Source organism: Rhodamnia argentea, chromosome 2, assembly GCF_020921035.1.
Source record: "Rhodamnia argentea isolate NSW1041297 chromosome 2, ASM2092103v1, whole genome shotgun sequence".
NCBI classification, from domain to species: domain Eukaryota; kingdom Viridiplantae; phylum Streptophyta; class Magnoliopsida; order Myrtales; family Myrtaceae; genus Rhodamnia; species Rhodamnia argentea.
This window is the reverse complement of record NC_063151.1, coordinates 25,569,910-25,591,756: the sequence shown is the minus strand read 5'-3', so window position 1 is coordinate 25,591,756 and position 21,847 is coordinate 25,569,910. Positions and strand designations below refer to the sequence as shown.

General features: G+C 40.2%; 3 protein-coding genes and 1 pseudogene across 12 annotated transcripts; 3 read left to right on the top strand and 1 right to left on the bottom strand.

The window, feature by feature from the left end:
• The first annotated feature begins 177 nt into the window (after positions 1-177).
• On the top strand, positions 178-2,522 carry LOC115737420 (annotated as a pseudogene).
• Positions 2,523-3,750: 1,228 nt separating this feature from the next.
• LOC115737422 (late embryogenesis abundant protein 1-like) lies at positions 3,751-4,881 on the top strand. The gene is made up of 3 exons (XM_030669545.2): positions 3,751-3,908; positions 4,033-4,158; positions 4,440-4,881. The coding sequence occupies exons 1-3, from the start codon at positions 3,849-3,851 to the stop codon at positions 4,596-4,598; spliced, it is 345 nt and encodes a 114-aa protein (XP_030525405.1). The 5' UTR covers positions 3,751-3,848; the 3' UTR covers positions 4,599-4,881.
• A 4,598-nt stretch (positions 4,882-9,479) lies between these two features.
• LOC115737389 (zinc finger Ran-binding domain-containing protein 2) lies at positions 9,480-11,074 on the top strand. 2 transcript variants are annotated; one of them, XM_030669491.2, is made up of 4 exons: positions 9,480-9,638; positions 9,770-10,150; positions 10,368-10,486; positions 10,704-11,074. In XM_030669491.2, exons 2-3 carry the CDS (start codon positions 9,789-9,791, stop codon positions 10,456-10,458), a joined length of 453 nt encoding a protein of 150 aa, XP_030525351.1. In that variant the 5' UTR covers positions 9,480-9,638; positions 9,770-9,788; the 3' UTR covers positions 10,459-10,486; positions 10,704-11,074. The 2 variants fall into 2 exon arrangements, with proteins under 2 accessions (XP_030525351.1, XP_030525352.1); XM_030669492.2 differs by having other exon boundaries at positions 9,523-9,638; positions 9,757-10,150.
• A 5,795-nt stretch (positions 11,075-16,869) lies between these two features.
• LOC115737460 lies at positions 16,870-21,240 on the bottom strand. 9 transcript variants are annotated; one of them, XR_007197327.1, is made up of 5 exons: positions 21,068-21,240; positions 19,853-20,084; positions 19,078-19,369; positions 17,492-17,626; positions 16,870-17,354 (listed from the first exon to the last, which is right to left on the bottom strand). XR_007197327.1 is itself a non-coding variant. In XM_048273767.1 (4 exons), exons 1-3 carry the CDS (start codon positions 21,157-21,159, stop codon positions 19,100-19,102), a joined length of 594 nt encoding a protein of 197 aa, XP_048129724.1. In that variant the 5' UTR covers positions 21,160-21,240; the 3' UTR covers positions 17,428-17,626; positions 19,078-19,099. The 9 variants fall into 9 exon arrangements, 6 of the variants coding, with proteins under 6 accessions (XP_048129724.1, XP_048129726.1, XP_030525438.1 ...); XR_007197329.1 differs by lacking the exon at positions 21,068-21,240 and adding an exon at positions 20,381-20,403 and having other exon boundaries at positions 16,871-17,354; XR_007197328.1 differs by lacking the exon at positions 21,068-21,240 and adding an exon at positions 20,187-20,325 and having other exon boundaries at positions 16,871-17,354.
• Positions 21,241-21,847: the final 607 nt, after the last annotated feature.

Here is a 21,847-nt window from a genome sequence, read left to right as displayed (position 1 = left end):
TAATGGAAACCGAAATCTATGAAAGGCGTGGGTAAGCGGGTCTTGCACAACATTTTCTACTTCTGGGAACAGGGTCGGTTACATTATACAATGGTACAGGAGCGAAAGTTAGCCAGGTTGATACGCTGTGACAATACATATTAGAAGAGCGAAGTTACGCGATTTGAGCAAAGGAATATGGCCTGGATTCATAAGTTGAAGCCGTTCATTCTCGTGGTGTTCTTGCAACTCGGACTGGCCGGGATGGACATCATTTGTAAAGCTGCCTTAAACGAGGGCTCGAGCAATTATGTGCTCGTCGTCTACCGGCACGCTGTCGCCACAATCGCCATCACCCCTTTCACCATCCACTACACGTGTGCATGCACATGCACCCGCGGTCTCCTCGCTTCATTTGGTCTTGGTTAAACTTAACTTTGTTTTTTTTTTTTGGGTTAAACTTGACTTTGGATGTATTGATCATGAAAACGTTTTTTTCTTCAGGACAACAAGGCCGAAAATGACACTTCCCACCTTCATTACACTGATGGTTCTTGGTTTACTGGAGTATGTATGAGATTAATAATGGACCGTGCTAGGGGAACGACACCGTTACTTCTAGTGTAATTGGGCCATTTCTTTTGTTTTGTATATAAGGCCCATAGCAACAAATAAGACAACCGTAATGTTTCAAAACAATTTTCTTTTCTGGGTTTTACGAGAAATTGTTCATGATTATCTTTGACATGTTTTTCTTGTTCTTTCGTCTCTCAGGCCAGTCATTGACCAGAATTTATACTATTTGGGAATGAAGTACACGACGGCGACATTCGGAGCTGCCATGTCCAACATTCGTCTGGCCATCACCTTCGTCATGGCTTGCATCATGCAGTAAATGTTGGTTCTTTTATGATATATAGGGTTTCACGTTCTTTTGATTTTCGATGGGATCATATCTTAATGTTGAATGATTTAACTTTTTAAGATAAGTAATGACTCACTTTTTGTCACTATTGACGTGGACTTTTTTTTTGGTCGAAGTTGGCGTAGACTTGAGAAGGTGAAAATGAGGAGCATTAGAAGCCAAGCAAAGGTTTTAGGGGCATTTGCAACGGTCGCCGGAGCCATGATCACGACACTAGTCAAAGGCCCGGTTTGCCAACTATTTCGAGCACGAGGAGGAGGGACAACCAGCAACAACATTCAAAACGAGAGCGGCAATGGTGGGATCAACCTCCAGAATTCCATCGATGGTTCTGTCATGATCATAGCCGGAATGTTTAGTTCGGCTGGCTTCACGATTCTCCAAGTAATTATTCAACGTAGTCGATCTTCGCACGTTGAACCCACACGTTTTTATTTGTTCAAAGGCTAATCATAAACCGCAATAGCACCCTAACTTGCATTGATATGGTTTTTTTTTTTTTTTCAATATCCCATAGGTGATAACACTACAAACATATCCTACTGAGTTCTCTCTCGCGTCTTGGATATGCTTTCTGAGGACTGTCGAGGGTACCGTCGTGGCTCTGGTAATGGAAAGAGGAAACGCCGCCGTTTGGTCCATACATTAGGATGCCAAATTACTCACGGCTATCTACGGTGTAAGCGCTCGCAACTTCACGATTATTTGACTGATTTTCCTTTACAAAGTAACTTGGAAACAGATGTTGGCGAATTAGTGAGTGGCAACAGTTTCCACATGGAAATTGCCAAAAAAAAAAAATAAACCTATAGCACTTGTACCAATTCCGACATAAACCTTTCAATTATGCCAATTTAGTAATAAACTTTTCAATCGTGTTAATTTAGTCCTAAACCTTTTGAAATTTTGCCAGTTTAATCCTAAATCTTTTGAAGTTTTGTCATTTTGGTCTCGAACCTATTATTTGAGTAATTGGCCAGAAAGACTAAATTGGCAATTCGTTAAAAGGGTTAGTACTAATAAATTGGTATAATCGAAATGTTCATGATTGAATTGGTAAGTTGTCAAAAGGTTTAGGACTGAATTGACGCAATTGAAAAGTTTATGACTGAATTACCCGCCGTACAATAAGTTTACAACTTTTTGAACGAACTTTTTTCAGTTTCCACCACTGACTTTGTGCAGCATAATATGAGAATCATAAGCTTATGCAACCGTCAACCCACTTCTTGCCTTAAGAGACTCACAAATTTTCCTACAATAGTTTCTTTGGAGTTATACCATAATTGGCAAATGCAGGGAATAGTGTGCTCAGAAGTGACGCACTACGTTCAAGGTATGGTCATGAAAGAAAGAGGACCAGTTTTCGTCACGGCCTTCAATCCCCTAAGCATGGTGATTGTCGCTAACCTTGAGTACCTTCATGTTAGCTGAGCAGCTTACCTTGGGAAGGTGCCCTTTATTTTTTTTCGTCAAATTCTTGCCTCAATTCATGCTAATTATCAATTTTAAAAATTATATTATGCTAATTAAATCCATTAACAGGGTTATGGGTGCAATCGTCATTGTGGCTAGTTTGTACCTGGTTGTTTGGGGCAAAAGCAAGGACTACAAGTAGTCTTCACCAGCAGACGAGCAAACAGCACTGCTGATAAATAGGATTCGATCTTTATTAGTTATAGTATTTCATGAACAATCAACATTGTGTGATCTTTTAATAGATAGTACAGATATTTGTTTCTGAGATTATCGACCCCGTAGGTCGGTAGATGTTGTCTATGAGGTAATTTATCATTATACACATGATAATTACACTACGAACTCAATACACTCTCGCAAACTTTGGACTCGAACATGTTACAAGTGGCTGTCCGGGTTGCGGCCCCCACCCGGTGGCTGTCTAGGCGAGGATTGCGACCCTCGCCCACTGCCGGCGAGGGCTTCAGAGCCCTCGCCTTTTGGGCGGCAATAGGACTTCGCAGGGAAAAAAAAATAGAAGGTAAAAAAAAGAAAGAAAAAATTAAATTAAATTAAATTAAATTAAGCAAAAAATTATTAACAAGAGAAAATTAAAATAATAAAATTTATAAATACTGTTCAAGAGGATGACATCTCATAAATAGGTTGACTCAACTAATAACATTTATAAGCTAAATGGGTTGTGACATTACCCACTTATAATTAGGCATAGCTCAAATCCATTATCAACTCATTTATTAAAGTTCAATAAAATTAGATGAACTATTGAATCGGGCCTAGGTGGGCCGAGCTTGTTGGGCTCAAGACTATGACAGCCTATTTGCACTTTAAGTTTCGACGGATCTCCAAATCCATTATTAGATGTAGAGTAACACAAACAAGAAATGGGTCTCGTACTTTTAGGCTCTGTTTGGTCATCTCGATTTGAATTGGAATACGAAAATGTGAGATTAGAAATCTTTCGAATATTGTTGGACGGGGTTTTGTTAAGTTATTATTTAACTGTTTTTTCTTTTAATTCAAATTTATCCCACCCCTATCCCCGGATTTCTTGTCCAACATTTTATTCGGATATATCCGGCAATATCCGGTTTGGTAGACATTGCCAAATATCAAATAGGACAAACCTGAACTCAAATCTGGACTAACCAACGTTGGGATTTGAATCGGTCTTCTTTCTCAAAACACCTTCAGTTATTTATTTTGGATTTATAGTTTCATGCTGTCGTTGTCTCCTGAACTCCGAGCGAGTTTGAAAGTTTCAAACTCGAAGCCCAGGTCAAATGGAGCTTTAACATCGTGTCCAAACATCCGTACGTATTGGACAGAAAATGGGGCCGAAGATGGTGCGCCCGGGCAAGCTATAAATTTCACAACGCCATGGAAGCAATAACCTCCTGTGATTGATCCTCGGTACAAAACTCAAATCTCCAACTCTAACCACAACTCATAATTAAAGAAGAAGATGGCGAACCAAGGTCAGGACATCGGATACAAGGCAGGCGACATGATAGGTCAAGCTCAGGTCTGTTACTGTTCCTTTTTCCCTTGTCCATACATATTTATCATCGCCAATGCAGGAGCGGGCGCTTCAATATCGCGAACTTTATCAGCTTATGTAAGTTTTTTTTGGGCTTGTTTTTAAGCAGATGAAGAAAGAGGAGTGCGTGGACCAGGCGTCTAACCAGTACCAGGCAGCCATGGACAGGCTCTCTGGCACCACTCCAAACTCTGGCTATGACATCAAAGGCCAGGCCAGCAATTTCCTTCACCAGGCTAGTTCTCGCCGTTTAGAAGCTTCGTTTTTGCCTCCTGAATTTGAAAGGGAAAAAAAAAAAAAAACCGAGGGTCTCACCTGGCTCAAATCTCGGTCCTACGACGGAATCATGCGCTGTCGTTAGTGTTTCCATGTTAGCTGGGGCTTCCGGTTTCACGACACGACTTGATGAGGATCGCATTTGCATGTATTAGATCATTCGCACGGCGTAATATTAGTTTGGTATTAGTTGGTGATCGGGTGCTTGAATTAAGAATAAAAGGTGGTATTGAATTGCAGACTGGAGAGCAAGTGAAGAACATGGCACAAGGAGCAGCTGAAGCAGTGAAGAGCACTTTGGGAATGAATAATAACGCTGATGCCGGCAATGCCGCCACCACCGTCAACCCTCCGAACAATCCCAGCTACCCTGCCAACAATCCCGCCTCTAGAGTTTGAACTTCTCTCTTTCTCTCTCTCCTGAGCCATACTATTGATATATTCCTCATTTTCTATGGGTCTCGATAGGGGATCTTATTATGAATCGTCTGGTGTATTTCTTGTAACGTTTTTTCACGTGTCAAATTGCGGGTCCTGGGACAATTTCTTGGGAAATTGTAGTTTCTTGTTTGTTTCATTGTGCTGGCTCAGTGGTCGGCCGAGGCCTCTAGATCAATTTGTCCAAAGCAGACATCATTTATTACATGATAAAGGCTTAATGGGCCAAATTCTCTGTGGTGTCTATCCAAATGGTATTGAATTTTGTATTTCGAGCCTTGTTGGGCCAGCCTATCTAAGTAAGTGCCTGCGCTTGCCTCCTCTTGATTGAAGTACCAATACGATGATTCAACCGAATTGCTAAGTTGGAAGAACATCCCATCACTCCGCATCGATAAACTTAAAAGCTAAATGGCAAATGATAGGCACCACGCACGCATCCTGCTAGTTTGCTTGGATTCGACTCGCGTCGAGGGGATTTTAATTAGGCGAGCAATCTTTGCTCCTCTAACTCGATTCCATGTATTTCCAAAGACAGCGTCTTAAAATGAGGGCAATTGTAATACATACCGCCGGTGTAAATGGGATCTTTTATGAGCGCCTTTTTTTTTTTTTGGCATTTCGATTTAATGGTTACTAGGAAAGCGATTAAAAGCTGTTTGTGCAATGTCTTTAAACTAGTGATGTACTTTACACTTGCCATAAAATAATACATCCTCATGATTATAGTCCTTCGTACGAATGAAATCCAAACAAGCTAGACCTGTCCGTTCCTCGTTTAGCCACGGCGAGGGCCGGGCATGACCCTGTTGTGCCTCTACAAGGGTTGCGCGATGTCAAGATTTTTTTTGTTTTAAAAGAATATTAAGCTTTTGATTCAGTCTTGTGGTATCAGAAAAGAAAATTCCCAAACGTGAAAACAAGGGAAAGAAGGGGAAAAGGGGGAGGAAGGGGGATGAATCATCAATCACACACGTAACCGAGCATGGAGCGAGAAAAGAAAAGGGAGAGTGGGAAGTTGGTCGTGGTCGCCATGCATGGAAGCGATTCCCAAAGCAAAAGAATCGAATCAGCCCAACTTCTCTCTCCATCTCTTCTTTCTTTACAGTTCGTCTCCTCCTTCTTTACCCTTCCCCAAGAGAATGGACGCCAGATCTCTCTCTCTCTCTCTCTCTCTCTCTCTCTCTCTCTCTCTCTCTCTCTCTCTCTCTCCTGTTCTTTGTGTACTCAGGCTCAGAAAACAAAAGAGAAATAAAGAAAGAAAAACTAAAGCGAGCAGAGAGAGAGAGAGAGAGAGAGAGAGAGAGAGAGAACTTGGGATTGTTCAGCCGCAGCAGCGAATGAAGAAGAAAGAGAGAGGGGGGGAGCAAAAAGCAAAAGGCGGTCAAAAACCCTACCTCCAAGACTTGTTATTTCATCATCAGCTTCGTGCTTTCTTTATTGAAACTCCCTATTTTTCTTTTCTTTGCTTTTTCTCTTTTTCATCAATGGAGTTTTCCTTTCACTTCATTAATCCTTGCGAAAACGTTGGTTTCCGCTCATTCTTTGTCTGTGCTCATCTCTTTGTTAGTCGTGCATGTATCATTGGTTTCGCCTCCGTGTATTTGCCATAGAAAAACGTAAACCATTCTTTTTCGTTGGATACATCATTTTCTGTACTTGGGTCTTGCCCGTGTCCAATGACTGGGCATTTTCTACTTCGTTTATTGTCCTAGGTTGGGGGTTTAGATAAAGTTGGAAGTGGCGCGTCTTCATACTGTCAAAGAAAAGAATGAAACGAGAAAGCATGTATCATACCACATTATGTTAAACGGAACTAAGTCAGTCTCAATCTACTGATTAAACGACATTAAAGTAATCGCTTTTCTCATGTATATATACATGCATAAAATGACAAGATATCACAAAAAATGCTCAAGAGGCGATAATTCGATATTCCAAAGCCGGAAATTCGAAAGAGACGGCCTCCCCGTGGCCACAGTTGATGTGTCCACACACTCGTATGGGCCCGTGCTTGGGATTTTGTGCTGGGAATATTCATCATGGAGACGGTAAACAAAATGTGCTCATATGGCTCATCCGAGCTTTTGTTGTGCACTGTGCAATCATTAAAATGCACAATTCAGAAGGCCCGAGTCACTTGTCCCTGTGGTGGGACATCAGTGGGTGGGAGGGACCCGAGTAAGGCTCGGTCAAAATGGCCTTTCTAAGATGCACAGTTTGCTTGAACAGGGGTTTGGAATAAGTGTGTTGTGCTGGGAGGTTACAGCATATCCTGTTTGTGAGATTCTGCTTCTTGTGTGGGCTATAACTGCATTGACCAGATTTCCCCATTTTTTATGAATCGAGAACAGCTTCTAATAAACCATCCAGTCTTTTCAGATTACCAGTCATGCTTTTGGTAGGTAATCCCGCAAAGATGGATAAGCACGTCGCAACGACCAAATACAATGCTCTTAGGAAGAGATTTCTCTGGTCCAGATATGAGATGGATCAACACATTTTGATTTACAAGTACGTTAGTTTTCGTAATTTCCATTGAAAAATCCGACAGGCTTGTTTAAAATTTAAAGAATGGACATACATGTATCATTAGACTCTCAATGTCGATTAGACGCACAACACGCGTTAGACTAGATACGGTAGATGTTTCTCTACTACATATATGAGATGGATCAGTACTTTCTATATTTTTTATAGTTACTTTGGTTTTGCCAATTTCTCTTCGCAAAACAAAATTCAACACGACGGGCTTGCTCAATAGTGAATGAATGGACGTACATGTGTCGATTAGGCATAAAACACAGGCTCAAAGCCCCATGTCCCCAAGTGCGGAATTCTTTAGTTGTCTCACGTTCAAGCATCCTTGTGCATCGACATATTTTTCACTCAAACCGGATCTGATTCTAGTTAACCTACCTTCATTTTTGGTTTTTTTGCTTGACCGAACTTGAGATGGCGATCCTCATGCAGGCAACCATAATGACCCGTGACATTCATTCTCCTTGGAGGTATCTAAAAACACATATTGCAGACCCATCCAATCAAACATAAGCTTTATACGAGGGAAAATTGTCAAAAAAAAAATCATAAATATATTGTACTTTTGCCAATTCAGTCCTAAACCTTTTGTATTTTGTATCAATTCAATCCATCCGGCCAACTTTGGCGGGCGGGAGTTAACTTGGATGTCGACCATCGCTAATGTGGACATCGGCACCGACATGGACAATTTATAATAATATTTTAACATTACTTCAAGTTATTTTTATCTTTTCTTTCTCGTTCTTTTTTCTTTTTTATTTTTTATTTTTATTTTTTTCTTCCTCCAAAAACTGACCAAAGTCTAGGGCCGGCGAGGTCAACCTCACCTAGCGACGGCGAGGCTTGCCCCCCGCAGCCACCGGCGGGGGCGAGCTTCACCCGAGGCCGATTAGGTCAACCTTGCCGACCCTAGCGGTGATTGGCTGGAGGAAGAAGAAAGGAAAAGAAAAAGGGAAGAAAAGAAGAGCAAAAAATAATTTAAAAAAATATTAAACTATTATTAAAAATTATTTACGTTAGCGTTGGCCGGCCAAAGTTGGCCTGAATTTGCACAAGTGCAAAAAGTTTATGTTTGGCACAAATGCAAAAGGTTTAGGATTAAATTGATAAAATTAAAAAGTTTATGACTAAATTTGCACAAATGTAATAGATTTAAGACTTTTTTGACAATTTTCCCTTCTATAGCAACCTGTTAGGAATTATGCAGATCAAACCATGAGAAGCGGAGGCCAAGAAACATATCACAAGTAGAATTTATGTGGTTCGGTCAATCTAATCTACAGCTATAGGGAGAGTAACAAAAACATTTCACTATTGATAGCGATGCAAGAATGGTTCAATCATTGTCTGTCAAGTGTTAGCTCACTCAAGTCTAGCAAGTGTTCTGACCAAAAAAAAAAGCCTGGCAAGTGTTACATAGTCCCTCATTACATCCATTACAGGATTTAGCCCTCGTGATTTTTTTTTCCTCTAATGACACACTATTCAAAGAGGAGCCTACCTAGCTAGATTTGGCTAGGCGTCCGCCTTAAATACAAATCAAGCTGTTCGCATCACCGAAGCACCTGATCACATGTTGTTGACAGGGCTGGCAATTCGTGTTTTGTCATCACGGTGTTTGTGATTTGTGCCATTGACGTTAGTATTAAAACATCATCACCTGCATTTTGGACAAATAATTGGCCCATGATGAAAACTTCGTGTGTGGACATATGTGTCTGTGGTAAAGCATATCATCTCGCGTCAAATACTCTGAATTCCCCTTGCTCTTATCAAATAAATTAGTCGTGCCCAATATTACAAACGCTAATTGCAGAGCAGCACCTGACAGTACCATATATCGTTTCGCTTTGAGGTCATTCCAATGAGTTCAAACTCGAGATTTTATCTGAACATACAGGCTACAGGCTACAGGCTTCATCCCATTGAAGGAGTGTGAAGAGAATGCTTGGAAATTCTGCAGATGCGGCTGGAAACATGCAACTAAAGGCTACAACTTTGCAAGTTAACCAACCAGATTGTGTAGGCTTAAGAACGAAGCAAAATCCCATCCGGTCATCGATATGGCCCTAAAATCCAAAAAGAATGGTTGGGGAAGGGCATCAACCGAATCTCAAAAACTTGCTGTCTTTGGAATTGTACGTCGGAATTTCGTTTTTGCTTTATCGCTTTATCTTCCTTTAGATTTTGTAGATTCCAAGAACCTCTTTTGTTTTTCTCTTTTTCGATTCCAATTTTTTTTCTTTTCTCTTTTAAATTCCACTTCTCAAGGTGGGCTAGGTTGAACCAACACGAAGAGCGAAAAAGAAAGTTCACGGCCTTCCATTTGTTCCCTTTTATCAGTGGCCCGTGCTTGTATATAAGGACACCCTCGTCGTGCAGATTGTTTCAGCAGCAGCAGCAGCAATCTCTCCTCTCTTTGTTATATTTCGGAGCCACACGCTGTGTCTTGTTAAGGTTAGTTTCATTCACTTCTTGAAACCCTAGCCATTATGTCTTTGATGGAAGCTAGCAAGAAAGAACTGAACTGTAAAGTAGGTCTATCCAGTCTTTTCTCATCGGTTCGATCTTTTGGTGGTCGTTTTCAGTTCATTGTGAGCAGTAACGATGAGTAGGCCCGGAGATTGGAACTGCAAGTCCTGCCAGCACCTCAACTTCCAGAGGCGCGACTCGTGCCAGCGCTGCGGGGACACGAGGTGTGGCAGCGGGGACTTTGTGAGCTTCGGCGGAAGGAGCGGATCCTCGGTCGGGTTCACCGGCTCCGATGTCCGTCCTGGAGATTGGTACTGCACCGTCGGGAACTGCGGGACGCATAACTTTGCTAGCCGCTCAACCTGCTTCAAGTGCGGTGCGTTCAAGGAAGACTTGGCCAGCAGCTATGATTTCGACGTGCCGCGCTCTAGAGGTCTAGGCAGCAACGGCAGTGCCAGCCGATCCGGATGGAAATCGGGTGATTGGATCTGCAATAGGTAAACCAAATTCCGACGAAATATCTATTAGATCGACAGGCACATTTTAAAGTTAAAGAAAGGAACCGGGCACTAAAATTCTATAAGCTCTTCGGATTTTGATTCCTACGAAAATATCCCGCTAAAAGAGTGAAAGACTAAAGTAGCGGTTTCAGTAGAGATCACTTTTAATCAAATTTACATTGGTATTTCAACTTTTTTTTTCCCCTTTCACCAGGTCTGGATGCAATGAACATAACTTCGCCAGCAGAATGGAATGTTTCCGGTGCAATGCCCCTCGGGACTACTCTAGCAACCGATCTTACTAGGTCTATGCAAAGTGCTTTTCAATTTTGGGTATGAAGCTAACACTTTGATGCTAATTTAGTCGCGACTGAAGCTATCCATACCATACAAAAATTCACGCGATCAACCGTCGCTTCGCTCCATATTGCGATGCAACATAGTCAATTTGCATGCGCATTTATGAGGAATAAGTTGTATCCTGAGTATTACTCGAATCGTAGGTTATTTAAAGGTTATTCTAAAGGTGCAACTTTATTATTGCTCGCAGGCATTGCGGCCACCAAGAGAGACCGGGGACAGGAGCTTCAACTTTTGCTTTTGGGATGTTTCTCTAATTGGCTGCGAAATCTCTTTGGGCAGAGAAGCATGTCCTCCCTATAATCTGTCTCTTAAGAAACATTTGTTTAGGTCTTCTTATCATAAGGCTAATTGTCGTTTCCATTTATTATTTGGGTGTGTGAGTGCTAGCAAATCTACTTATTAGTTCTCGAGCTAGAGGAGAAAAAGAGCACTTCACGTGCTTTTTGGTGCTTTTCTTCTCTTTTCTTGTAGTATTCCCCTATAGAATCGTATTGTTATGTTGGGTTTGTTCCCCTGAGTGGAGATTTGTTAGTAACAAATCTTCAACTCTCCCTCTTTCATGTGTTTACCTCTATGGGAAATTCAAACTAGAGTGATATCTTATATCCAAACTTGCGTTACACCCGTCCCCCTCGTGCGATACTCGACGCTTTAGAGACTAGAGATGGAAAGACAGTGAATCACGGAGAGAAATCATTATTCGGCGGACATAGTACATATACTAAAATGAAACTGGACAGTTAAATGACATCGACATGAGACCCGTCATTTTCAATGCTTCAGATTCGATTTAGTACATGCACTACAGTCATGTAATTCTTCCTCATCACACAAAGACCATCAACAGGTCAGAAAATGCAAATCAAATCGACATAAGTTCATATCAGCATGATTTTACCGGAGGAATTAAATCAGCGTAGGAAAAAAAAACATGTTTTACATCAGCAGTGGACCATTTTCACACCCAAAAAACAAAGATAAGTTAATTGCACCTTATACGTACCGCAAGTCAAAGAAAGTGAAAAGGGAAGCATATGTCGGAGGGGCATCTGCATAGGATTCTCTTCATTGACCAAATTGTCTTTTTTCTTTAGACTTTGTGAATGGTTGTGCTTAGTTAAATGGCACCATGAATACAGAAAGTGGCGTCTTTAAGGCTCTCGCTAGATAAAACAAAAGAAAAGGGTTCTCTTTTAAGGCCAGAGAGACTCCCATGGAGAAGCCGTTAAAAGAAAGATTCCTGTCTTCTTTTCGAGTTAAGCTTTGTGTTACATCATGTGTTGTTGTGGCTGCGAGTCATTATATCTTGGTCCACTGTCTTCATCTTTGTTATTGCATGCAACAAAGTCGATGGTACTCATGCATGTTCCGTTCCTAGAGGCCAGCCCTCGCCAGCCAGCCACAAACAAGGGGAAGAAAAAAAAGTAAGGTGAAAAAAAAAAATTAATAATAATAATAATAATAAATAATTTAATAATATGTGAAAAAAATAAATGCCGGCATCGATAGTGCCCCGTGGGACGGTCAACATGACCGTCAACGATTTCCGACCCGAATTAGTTGGATAGACCGAATTGGTACCTATTAGAAAGTCAAACCCAAGCACATTCGCAAGTGGAACAACATTGGCTCCTATGCTATGTTAGAAAGTCCAATAAAAAAACTTAAGCTAATAGGTGGAGAGAAACCCTATAAATATAAAAAGTATATATGACCCATTATCAAGCGATGTGGGACAAAAAGTTCAATAGTACCAATGCAAAAATATTTAGAACTAAATTGATCCAATTGAAAAGTTTAGAACTAGATGGATATCAATGCAATAGTTTTATAACTTTGTTGGTACTTTTCCCCCAAAAAAAATGAATTGCTCATTCAATTAGCCTTTGGGCATCATGTTCCTATGGCCCGTTCATGGGAATGAAAGGAGAAAAAACAAAAGATGATGTCCCAATCATTAAATAGATTTTGGATTAGAGTGTTTTTTCAAAATATTAGAAAAGGACAAGTAGAGAAGGAAAAGGTCGGGCGCAGTTTTTTTATCGCATTCATCAAAGAAGTAAGAACAAAAAAGGTCAGTTAAGCCAATTCGATGCGAACTTACTTGGTTGAACCCTTTTGGCCCCTCCACCTTCCCCAAACCCTAGCCGCCACTAACAATTCTTGAGGGATCTCCCTCATCCACGCCCTTTTCTTAAGTCGTTTTGCACTTCTTTTTCCTTGTTCTTGCTTTCCTCTCATTTGGGAGCTTTTCTCTTCCGATTTAACCTAGATTTGGAAGCTTGTCTCTCTCATTTTTGAGAGATTTCTATCCCGATTTAGTTTGGATTTGGGGTTTTCTGCGTATGTGTTTTCGGGTATCGCTCTTCTCGGGTTTCGTTGGTGAATAAGTCCAGGTTTCGAAGGAGATCGAGGAGTTTCGTTAATATTTCGCTCGTGTCAAATCTATGCTCGTTTAACTTTTTTACTATGCTTGGTGATGGTGTTAGGGACGCCAAATCTAGACGCACACCACCGAAAGACAAAGGCATAGCAACAGATGAAATTCTCGATGTGTAATCATTATTAAATAAAGATTTGGTAATCGGGCATCAATTATAATATGAAAAAGTAGTAGATGTTCATTTTGAGCATGTAACCCATAACCTTGTTATGATGATTTCTCTTGTTATCTAAAACTTGTTTTGTTTTAAAGTTGTCCGGGAAGTATTTTGGTTTGCGGTTGAACTGCAATATTTCTCTCTTGTATCCCGAGGAGATGAACGAAATGAAATGCTACTTTTGACACACACAAAAAAAAAGTCAATTCGATAGCCCAAAAATGGTGAAAATTCTCTAGCCGAGTCTCAAAAATCCAAAGTATCAAAAACCCCTTTGAAACCAACTTAACCAAGCACACGGAGAGAAGCCACGTAAATGCGATCTTCATTAGTATAGAAGCCAATGGTTCTAGTGTTATTCTCAATTTTGGAAATTCATTTCTTCTTTTTAACAACTTTATAATCTCTTGAAGTGATTCTATTTTCATACCCCGTGATTATCACATTGTAGCATTTAATTTTTCCTTGCTTTTTTTTTCATTATTTAGTGATTACCCTCTCGAAAGAGTTACGTTGCCGTTAGTTTTAGATTATAGTAAACTATGTTTAAGTAAATCGATAATACTTAGTTACCAACAACGACATCCGTCTCAAATTCGTGTTGTTGATCTCCTAGGAATGTCCGCACTGTCGGCATAGTTTCCCTTGTGATTTTGTCCTCGTCTACTGCTCTGTTATTACCTCCCTTGACTTGAAGGAAGTTTATAATCGCCCGACAAAATGTCATTGAGATAAACGAAAGAAGAAGGAAAAACATAAGCGAGAATAAACTTGTCCCCATAGTAATTAAAATTACTTACCATTTTTTTTACTTAAAGGGAAAATTATCCAAAAAGTCCTAAAACTATTGTACGGCGGCAAATTTAATCGTAAGCATTTCAATTGTGCCGATGTAGCCCTCAATCTTTTTTGACAATTTGTCGATTCAGTTCTAAACCTTTCGACTATATCCATTTAGTCCTAAACATTTCGACGGCTTGTTGATTTAGTTCTATACATTTTGAAGTTTTACCAATTCAATCCTAAACTTTTATTGGCGTAAAGGACTGCATAGATAAATTATCAAAAAGCTTATGACTAAATCAACAAATCGTCAAAAGATTTATGACTAAGTCGGCATAATTGAAAAGTTTAAGACCGAATTAGCAAATCGTAAAAAATTTTAGGGCTATATCGGCGCAATTGAAATGCTTACGATCGAATTGGTCGTCGTACAATAGGTTTAGGAATTTTTGGACTCTCATCCCTATCCTTAACCATATCAATTGGACGAATTAATTTCTAATACAAAAGCGGGCGTGGGGTTCGCATATTATTATCATTTTGAAAATTATTCCGGCCTAAATCCAAAAAGATTAGTCGATTGATACCAATCTGTCTCACCATAAATGTTTAGCATTTCGTCCGGTTAAGTCTATAAGTACCTCCTGGCACATAGGTCTTTAAGTAGAATGATTTATTTGGCCTTGTTTCTTCTTCTTCTTCTTCTTCTTTTTTTTTTGGATCAGGTGTGAGGAAATTAGTGAACAATAATTTTTCCTTTCATCAGGTTTGAAAATTTTTATTTTCATAGGCTAAGTGCCGATAGCATACAACAAATAAGTTATGTTAAATTACATCTCGAGTTTGAGCCAACCAAAACCCCCATCCGATTGAAATTTCAAACTCAATCGGAACTGAATTGACACATATGCAAAAGGTTAAGGACTGAATTGGCCAAAAAAACAAAGTTTATGACTCAATTGTCATAGTTACGATAGATTTATGACTTTTTTGGCAATTTTATCCATTTTTCTGCATGGCTGTCGTCAGCTCATGCTGTAAGGTATTGGGTTAAGTCCCGCACCAAGCGCAACGAGACGCCAATATATCAGACAAAATTAAACTCAAACATTGGTGGTACCAAAGACTAAGAGATGTGCACATCCCAAGTTGCAATCTACCTCAGGTCATCTTTGATAATACATCTTGCACATGAGACAAATTGCAGAATTCTGATTTCTCCGTGTTTATTTCAGTGGGAAAAAAGCAAGGCAGTTCATTTGGACAATTGCAAGAGTTGTTGTTGGTTTGGCTCTGCAAAGCTGGAGACGGTATAAGCGAATAATCCGCAGATAATATTCTCTCATCTTCCCTAAAAAAGATTTAATTTATGCGTTTATGATGCAGCTTTCACGAAACTTAGATTGCCATTTTCACTTGGAGATTTTTGTCTCTCTTTGGCTTTGGTTTTGGAGTTTCAGAGTTGAATTTGTACATTTCAACATCATCAGAATTCATCTGGCTGCCTCAGAGGTCAAAGCACTGTGAATGGCTTCTGGTGAGGCTCTTTTCTCTGTCTCTTACCTCTTTCTGCCTGGTCAAGCATCAACATGAATCGCTTGGTCGCACAAGGTATCGGCATAGCATTGAAGGGTTCTCTTGGTGTTCGCCTGTGATATAGTACACCTTAATCGCGGCTGACATACCAGTATCCATGACCTATGTCCAACAAATGCAGTCGGTACTGGCATCAAATTGTACAATCCGATTCCGATCTAATTAGCCCATGATTCATTCTCCAAGGGGATAGTTATGTGATCCAGCATTACTTTCTTTCAGGTACCTTAGGATCTTCAGGAGTTAAGATATCAAATCTCAACTTCTATAGAGCAAGAGTTGGTGAAGCACATCAATCCAATTTGAGGATAACTTGGACAGTGCACAAATCACAGAATCATGCAGGTGTGAGGATATCTTCCAGGACAGATGACCAATGGAGAATGTATTGTACCTCATCTTCTGGAAGCCAATGTAAGTACTCATCGCTGATGTTTGTCCATTTACCTTTACTTTTCAAAGAATCCTGGTCTATCAGAGGTTCGGTCAATGAACTTTTGTGAACTCATGACAGCGAAAATTACCTGCGCATGGTCAAAGAAAGAACCTAAATTATCATATTTGGAAGACTAATTTTTTCTGTTCACAGGCCTATGGTCACGTACATTTGACGATAATTGCTACTTTGTACATGTAGACGGTTATGAAGAGTCCAAAACATCTGGTTTCACGAGGAGACGCCCACCGGATCTATCTGAGGTTAAGTTCCTTCTTGCTGGTGCAAGATTTAATTGTTTTCTGTTTTCCTTTTATGTTTCATGTTTTGCACTATATACAGCTTTTCTTCTACCCAAGTGGATTGCAGCATAATACAGATCAGCATACTCAAAATGAAAGAGGCGAAGTGAGGCTTTATTTCCAAGTTTGTTCTTCCTTGAACACATGCTCATAAGTCATTGGTCTGAATATGACACTTGTGGAGTATCTCCTTCTAACGCTCTAATCATAATGATAAAATGATTCCTTGAAACTTTGGTAAACTTCCGACGTATGTACTGTGCTAGACTTCACTGTCCAGATTTTCCTGTCTCTTCCATTTTTGCTCTACTTGAGAATCTAGGTAACTTCAATGGCAAAGTATGATGAGATCTGAGATAATAAGCAGTTTAAATTTGTGATGGGAGGCAGCAGATTATGCTTAACATTATAACTCCAAAGCAAAGTCATCTTGCTTTGATTTATAGGCACACTTAATGCAGGGACAAGTTTCTCAACTTCTGAATTTCAGAAATGAGAGTACCCTTCTACAGGAAATTTTCAAGTAGCTAACTTGCTAAGTCAGTTTAGGTTTATATGCAGGTTGCATCTCTGATAACTTGCTTATGCAAGACAAGTTCAGTTGAAAAAATTGAAATGAAGGTGAGAGGACCTGGGTTGGGTTCACTTATTCATGTAAACTGAGAGGATTTCACAATTTGGCCTCCAGCCACCCTGTAGAAGTCATGCTCAGGTCCAATTAAAAGTTCTCTTTGTTTTATTCCTATCTACATTTAGCTCAACGGTATTCAGCTATATTTGGTGAGGAATCCGACCAGAAAGACTGCCACTGTACCTCCATCTCCCCAGTCCCATGCTCCTGCTAAAGCTGATGCAACATCTGAGGAACCTGTTGCAAGTGCTTCACTCCTAGAAACTTCTTTAGCTGTCACCAAATCGATATTGTCTGTGCGTAGATGGCAGATAACGCTTGCAAAAGCCGCTAATGAAGGCTTGGTTGTACTTCAGTCTCCTAAGGTCAGTCTCCGTTTGTAAGTATTAGTCTCTCTCTGTCTCTCTCTGAGATTACTTATCAAAGTTTCATCTGAACCAGGTGGGGTTTTTTAAAAGATCTCGTACTATAAAAGGGAAGCATTCTCTGCCTGCATGTAAAGAGGTAAAAAGACCTATAAGTTCCGAAATTGAATCGTGAAGTACTGTCATTATTTTTTCATGTCTAAGTTCTGATCATATAAGTTATTGCAAGGGTTTAGCAAATTAACTGGAAGGATCTTGAAACCTCAGATAATTTTCTCCTTAGCAGTTGCTTCAGAAAGTGAGTAACCATCTTCTGCAAACTCCAATACCACCAAAGATGACCGAGCGTCTCAGTAGGCCAGCCACCATTGGAAAGCCAACGGAGCTCCATTGAAACCTTCATACATAGGATATTCTAATAACATGGAAAACAAGTCTGACCGGCTTGTTTAGAGATTGAGCTCTGCTGAACTGGATGGTGTTACTGAGAGTACCAAAATGGAAATAAACTTCTCATACATAACTACTTACGCTTAGTGTATATCTATCTCTAAACTAAAATCTCACTTTCATCCTGCAGAGGCAAATGGTGAAGGAGGGACAAGTAGTCTGCTACATCACTCAACTCGGTGGAGAGATGCCAATCAAGGTCAAAAGGATTCTTTTTCTATCTTCTGCTCTTTTGTTCTTTTTAGTTCAGTTTCACATGCATTAGCACAATTTACTGCAGTAGAAATTCATTTTGCAGTCTCAGATGGTGAATTTCTCTTTCTTACCACAGGCTGATGTATCTGGGGAGGTGATCAAAATCCTTTTAGAGGACGGAGGTATCTAACACTTTTAAACCTTGCTGTCCTTCCTACACCCAATTCTGCTGAGTTGCCTTCATCTTGATACTCATTCCTTTCATCTTACAGAACCGGTTGGATACAAGGATGCTCTCATAACCATTCTTCCTTCTTCGCCCAAAATAAAGATGTTGCAGTAGATGGTTTTTCTGGGATTTTTCTCACAATTTCAAATTATGTGCGCTGACCTATTGAATCTCTAATTAATTGGATCAAATCAGATGTGACAATTTCATTTGGCCCCTTTGCACTTAATTGAGTGCGTCAGGATATAACCACTTCCTTGCAATAATGAAGCACTTGTGCATTTATCCTGTCTCTTATTAGGTGGGGAATGATATGGTGATTAAACTGTTTATCAGTTATTGTCCACAATTACATACTTCGAAAACAAGAGACATCCTACTTCTAACCATCATCGCACGTAATTTTTTAGCACCTCACATGAAAAGTTTCTACTTCTTGGAGCAGTTAATCACAGAACATTACGGTGCGAGATCAAACATTCGCACCGCAACCATTGGTCACACGGTCATATTATTGGTGGGAAGAGTAATTAGATGCCAATATTTTTTCCCACATCTCTCCAATATTTGCTCGTGGACAGTGGATTCCCTCTAATAGAGATGGCATTAGAGAATCTATATGTTTGACGTTAATCTGGTCAACCAGAAAGAATGGGAGTGGAGCACAAAGCTCAGATAAACTATTATTGCAGTTCCTAATAGCATAGCATGGAAGTGGAAGGTGCTCAGTATCACGAAACCAACAGCAGAAGTGAGAAACTGAAAGATAGGAAATATGAAAGAGCATTAGGCAACCACTTGAAGAAATGCACAATGCAGCTACTAATCCTGTCATATATTTTGCTAAAGCTGCTTTACACAAGGCTGGTTCGCCCCATGGAAAAATATTATTTCTCAGTTAATCGTTCTAATTCTGGTATTTGGCCAAGAATTATACTAGATGTCATATACAGATGGATATGACTATCTTTTATCTGTGTTTTGCTTTCTCATGTTTCAGTCTATCCATATTGACTTCCTAGTTCTGCACATACGTACTATCTTTCTCACATCCTTCCGCATTGAGGCAAAAGCAGAAACTGCTGCAAAGAACAACGTTGGGTACATACGTATGGATTTTGATGAATTGGAGTAAGCAGTCTTTCCGAGCATGACTTCCCTAGCCAGGCCCCAAATGACTAGAAGCGCACCGAAAAAGCTCATCCTCACCGGCTTCATGAGACTAAGAAGAGCTCCTGCCACCATTAAGTAGCTCCCTGCCAGGACCTGGTACATAGGCCAGAATCAGAAGGAGAATTTATGAATAAGCTCGCCATGACAAAGAATCAAATGGCCTTTTCAACATGCAAAATGCACTCAGTTTTATAGCCAAAAAGTTGCTTCGACTTTGCATCACAGAAATGCATGGCAATGCAACTTTTCTGCGATAAGAAAGAATGGAACCCACAATTAGAGGCTCCAGAGAGGATTTACTCAATACCTGGCCATGCTTGCCAGACTTCAACTAAAGCAAAAAACAAAAAATGAAAATAAATCCTCGCGAGTCGCCGAGTCCTACGCAATACAAAAAAGGAGAGCATTGTGTACAGACAGAAAAGATTGATTTTTTATTAGATGACATGTGAGGAGCTTCCACATCATTCAATGCTACTCTCTAGTCTTTAACTTTCGCGGATGAAGAAAAACTTCATACAACACAGAACTCAACTTGTAAATTAAAAATGTAATCATTAGAGAGACAGTGACGACCTCAATGCGTCGAAGATCTATAGCTGATGAGACCGCCTTAGAATTGGCAAAATTGTAGGCGTCTAGCAAGTCATCATAGCTTGGTATGGTCTTGCTCATCAGAAAAGCATTGGCAACGGCTCCCGGATAGAGAAGAGCTTTAACTACAGACTGAGGGAAGATTTCAGTCGCAAACAACTGAGAGGATGTCACCTGCATTGGTGTTGTGCACATTCCAATCCTACATGGAACCCTGTAGAGACAGAAGAAAAACATCGTTGAGTCAGCAGATACAGAACATTGAAAATATGCAGTGACTTCCTCTAAGCCGAATAGCAGAGAAAACAGACCAGACCCTGAATCACATCCGCCTGTCATTTACCCGAACCCACCCTTTTATATGTGCTGGTTTTTCTAAAGAATAACGTGTTTGGGTCTTATCTTCATTACATATCCTTTCAATAGTCGAACCAATACCGGTTTTATAATCTTTTCAAACTGTATATACAAAACGAACTACTAAAATATACTTTGATCAGTAGCAATTACCTCCACATAGGTAATTGCCTATCAGCACTATAAAGACATCAATGATGGCTCAATCAAGGGATTCACTTCTAACCAGCGCCAGATTAGAGACAATTCACGTTCATTTTTAGCCCCCTTTTCCCTCTCTCACCGCCATAGTCTAGATAAAAACATTAAAACGACATTAAAAGCAGGGCATAAAAAACTGGAAGAAGCTAGTTATCAAGATCAAATTTTTACTCTTTACCAAAAATTTTTAGCCCCCTTTTCCCTCTCTCACGTTCATTTTTTTTTTTTACTCTTTACCAAAAAAAAAAGAGATCAAATTTTTTACTTTGAGGAAATGAAGTGTTTGCTTTCCATCGAACACATCAGTCGCATTCCCAGAGAGAAATTAACACCGCTTCTGTCGTCACCAAGAACCGGACATTTTTCAACAGCACGAGGGTAAACAAGTCGTTATTGCATATGTTATCTTGTCCTTTCCAAAGGCCGAAAACGAACGACCCATTTGCGCTCGTAATCAACCCAGATCACCAAATGCAAACCTAATCATAGCGGAGCAAGAAAACGACATCATTGCACCAATCTTTCCCATATAAAAATCTCATTTCTCGATCAACGCTCATCATATCATATGCACCAAAAAGGGAATAGTAGGAACAGGAAAAGAAAAGCTCAAGTGGGGAGATAAACAACGGACGTTACCTGAAAAGAGGGACTTGAAGAATGATGAGGAAAAAGAATGCAGCCGCAGCAATGGAAGAGATTGCTCGAGCCCTTTCTCTCGAAGAAGACATTTTTCGTTTAGTTGAGGAAAAAAATCGAAAATTTGCGAATAGAAAAGGCAGGAGGAGTAAATCTTGGTGGGAGACCCCCCACGAAACAAGTCGAGGCGGGAGGTTGTCGAGAGATCATGGCGGTAAATTTCCAAATTTCGCGGGCCCACGCGCCACAACCCCACAACCCCACGCAACCCCCGCTCCCCTTGGGTTTAGCCCTTTTTGCGAAAACGACCTGTCGTTGCCGGGTAGCCACATCGACCTTTCGGAAAATGTTTGTAAGCCGTGAATTTATTCCAACTTTCGGCATTTCTCCGATCATTGTACAATGTCTTACCGTCGCATAAGCCTTTTGTAATGCAGATGTGACATACTTGACATGTGATGAGTGAGTGACGTCATCCTTGTTATGCTCTCTCTCTCTCTCTCCCTCTCTCTCTCTCTGTGTCACTCGTGCCTTGTGCATTTCCAATGGGAGGCAGCACCCAAAAAGGAAAAATTTCATGCCAAATTGCATTAAGATTTGATCGCATAAGTTTTCATGAGCTAAAGCCCCTTGAGTTATGATATACACTCTATAAAAAAATTCGAGGAATTTATTCGCGTTAGAAACGTATCATGTACCGTTTTTTCTTTTCTTTTCTTTTTTCGTTAATGATGATTTGTTAAGCGTTTTGAGCATCCGCTTAATCGACCATTCTCTCAT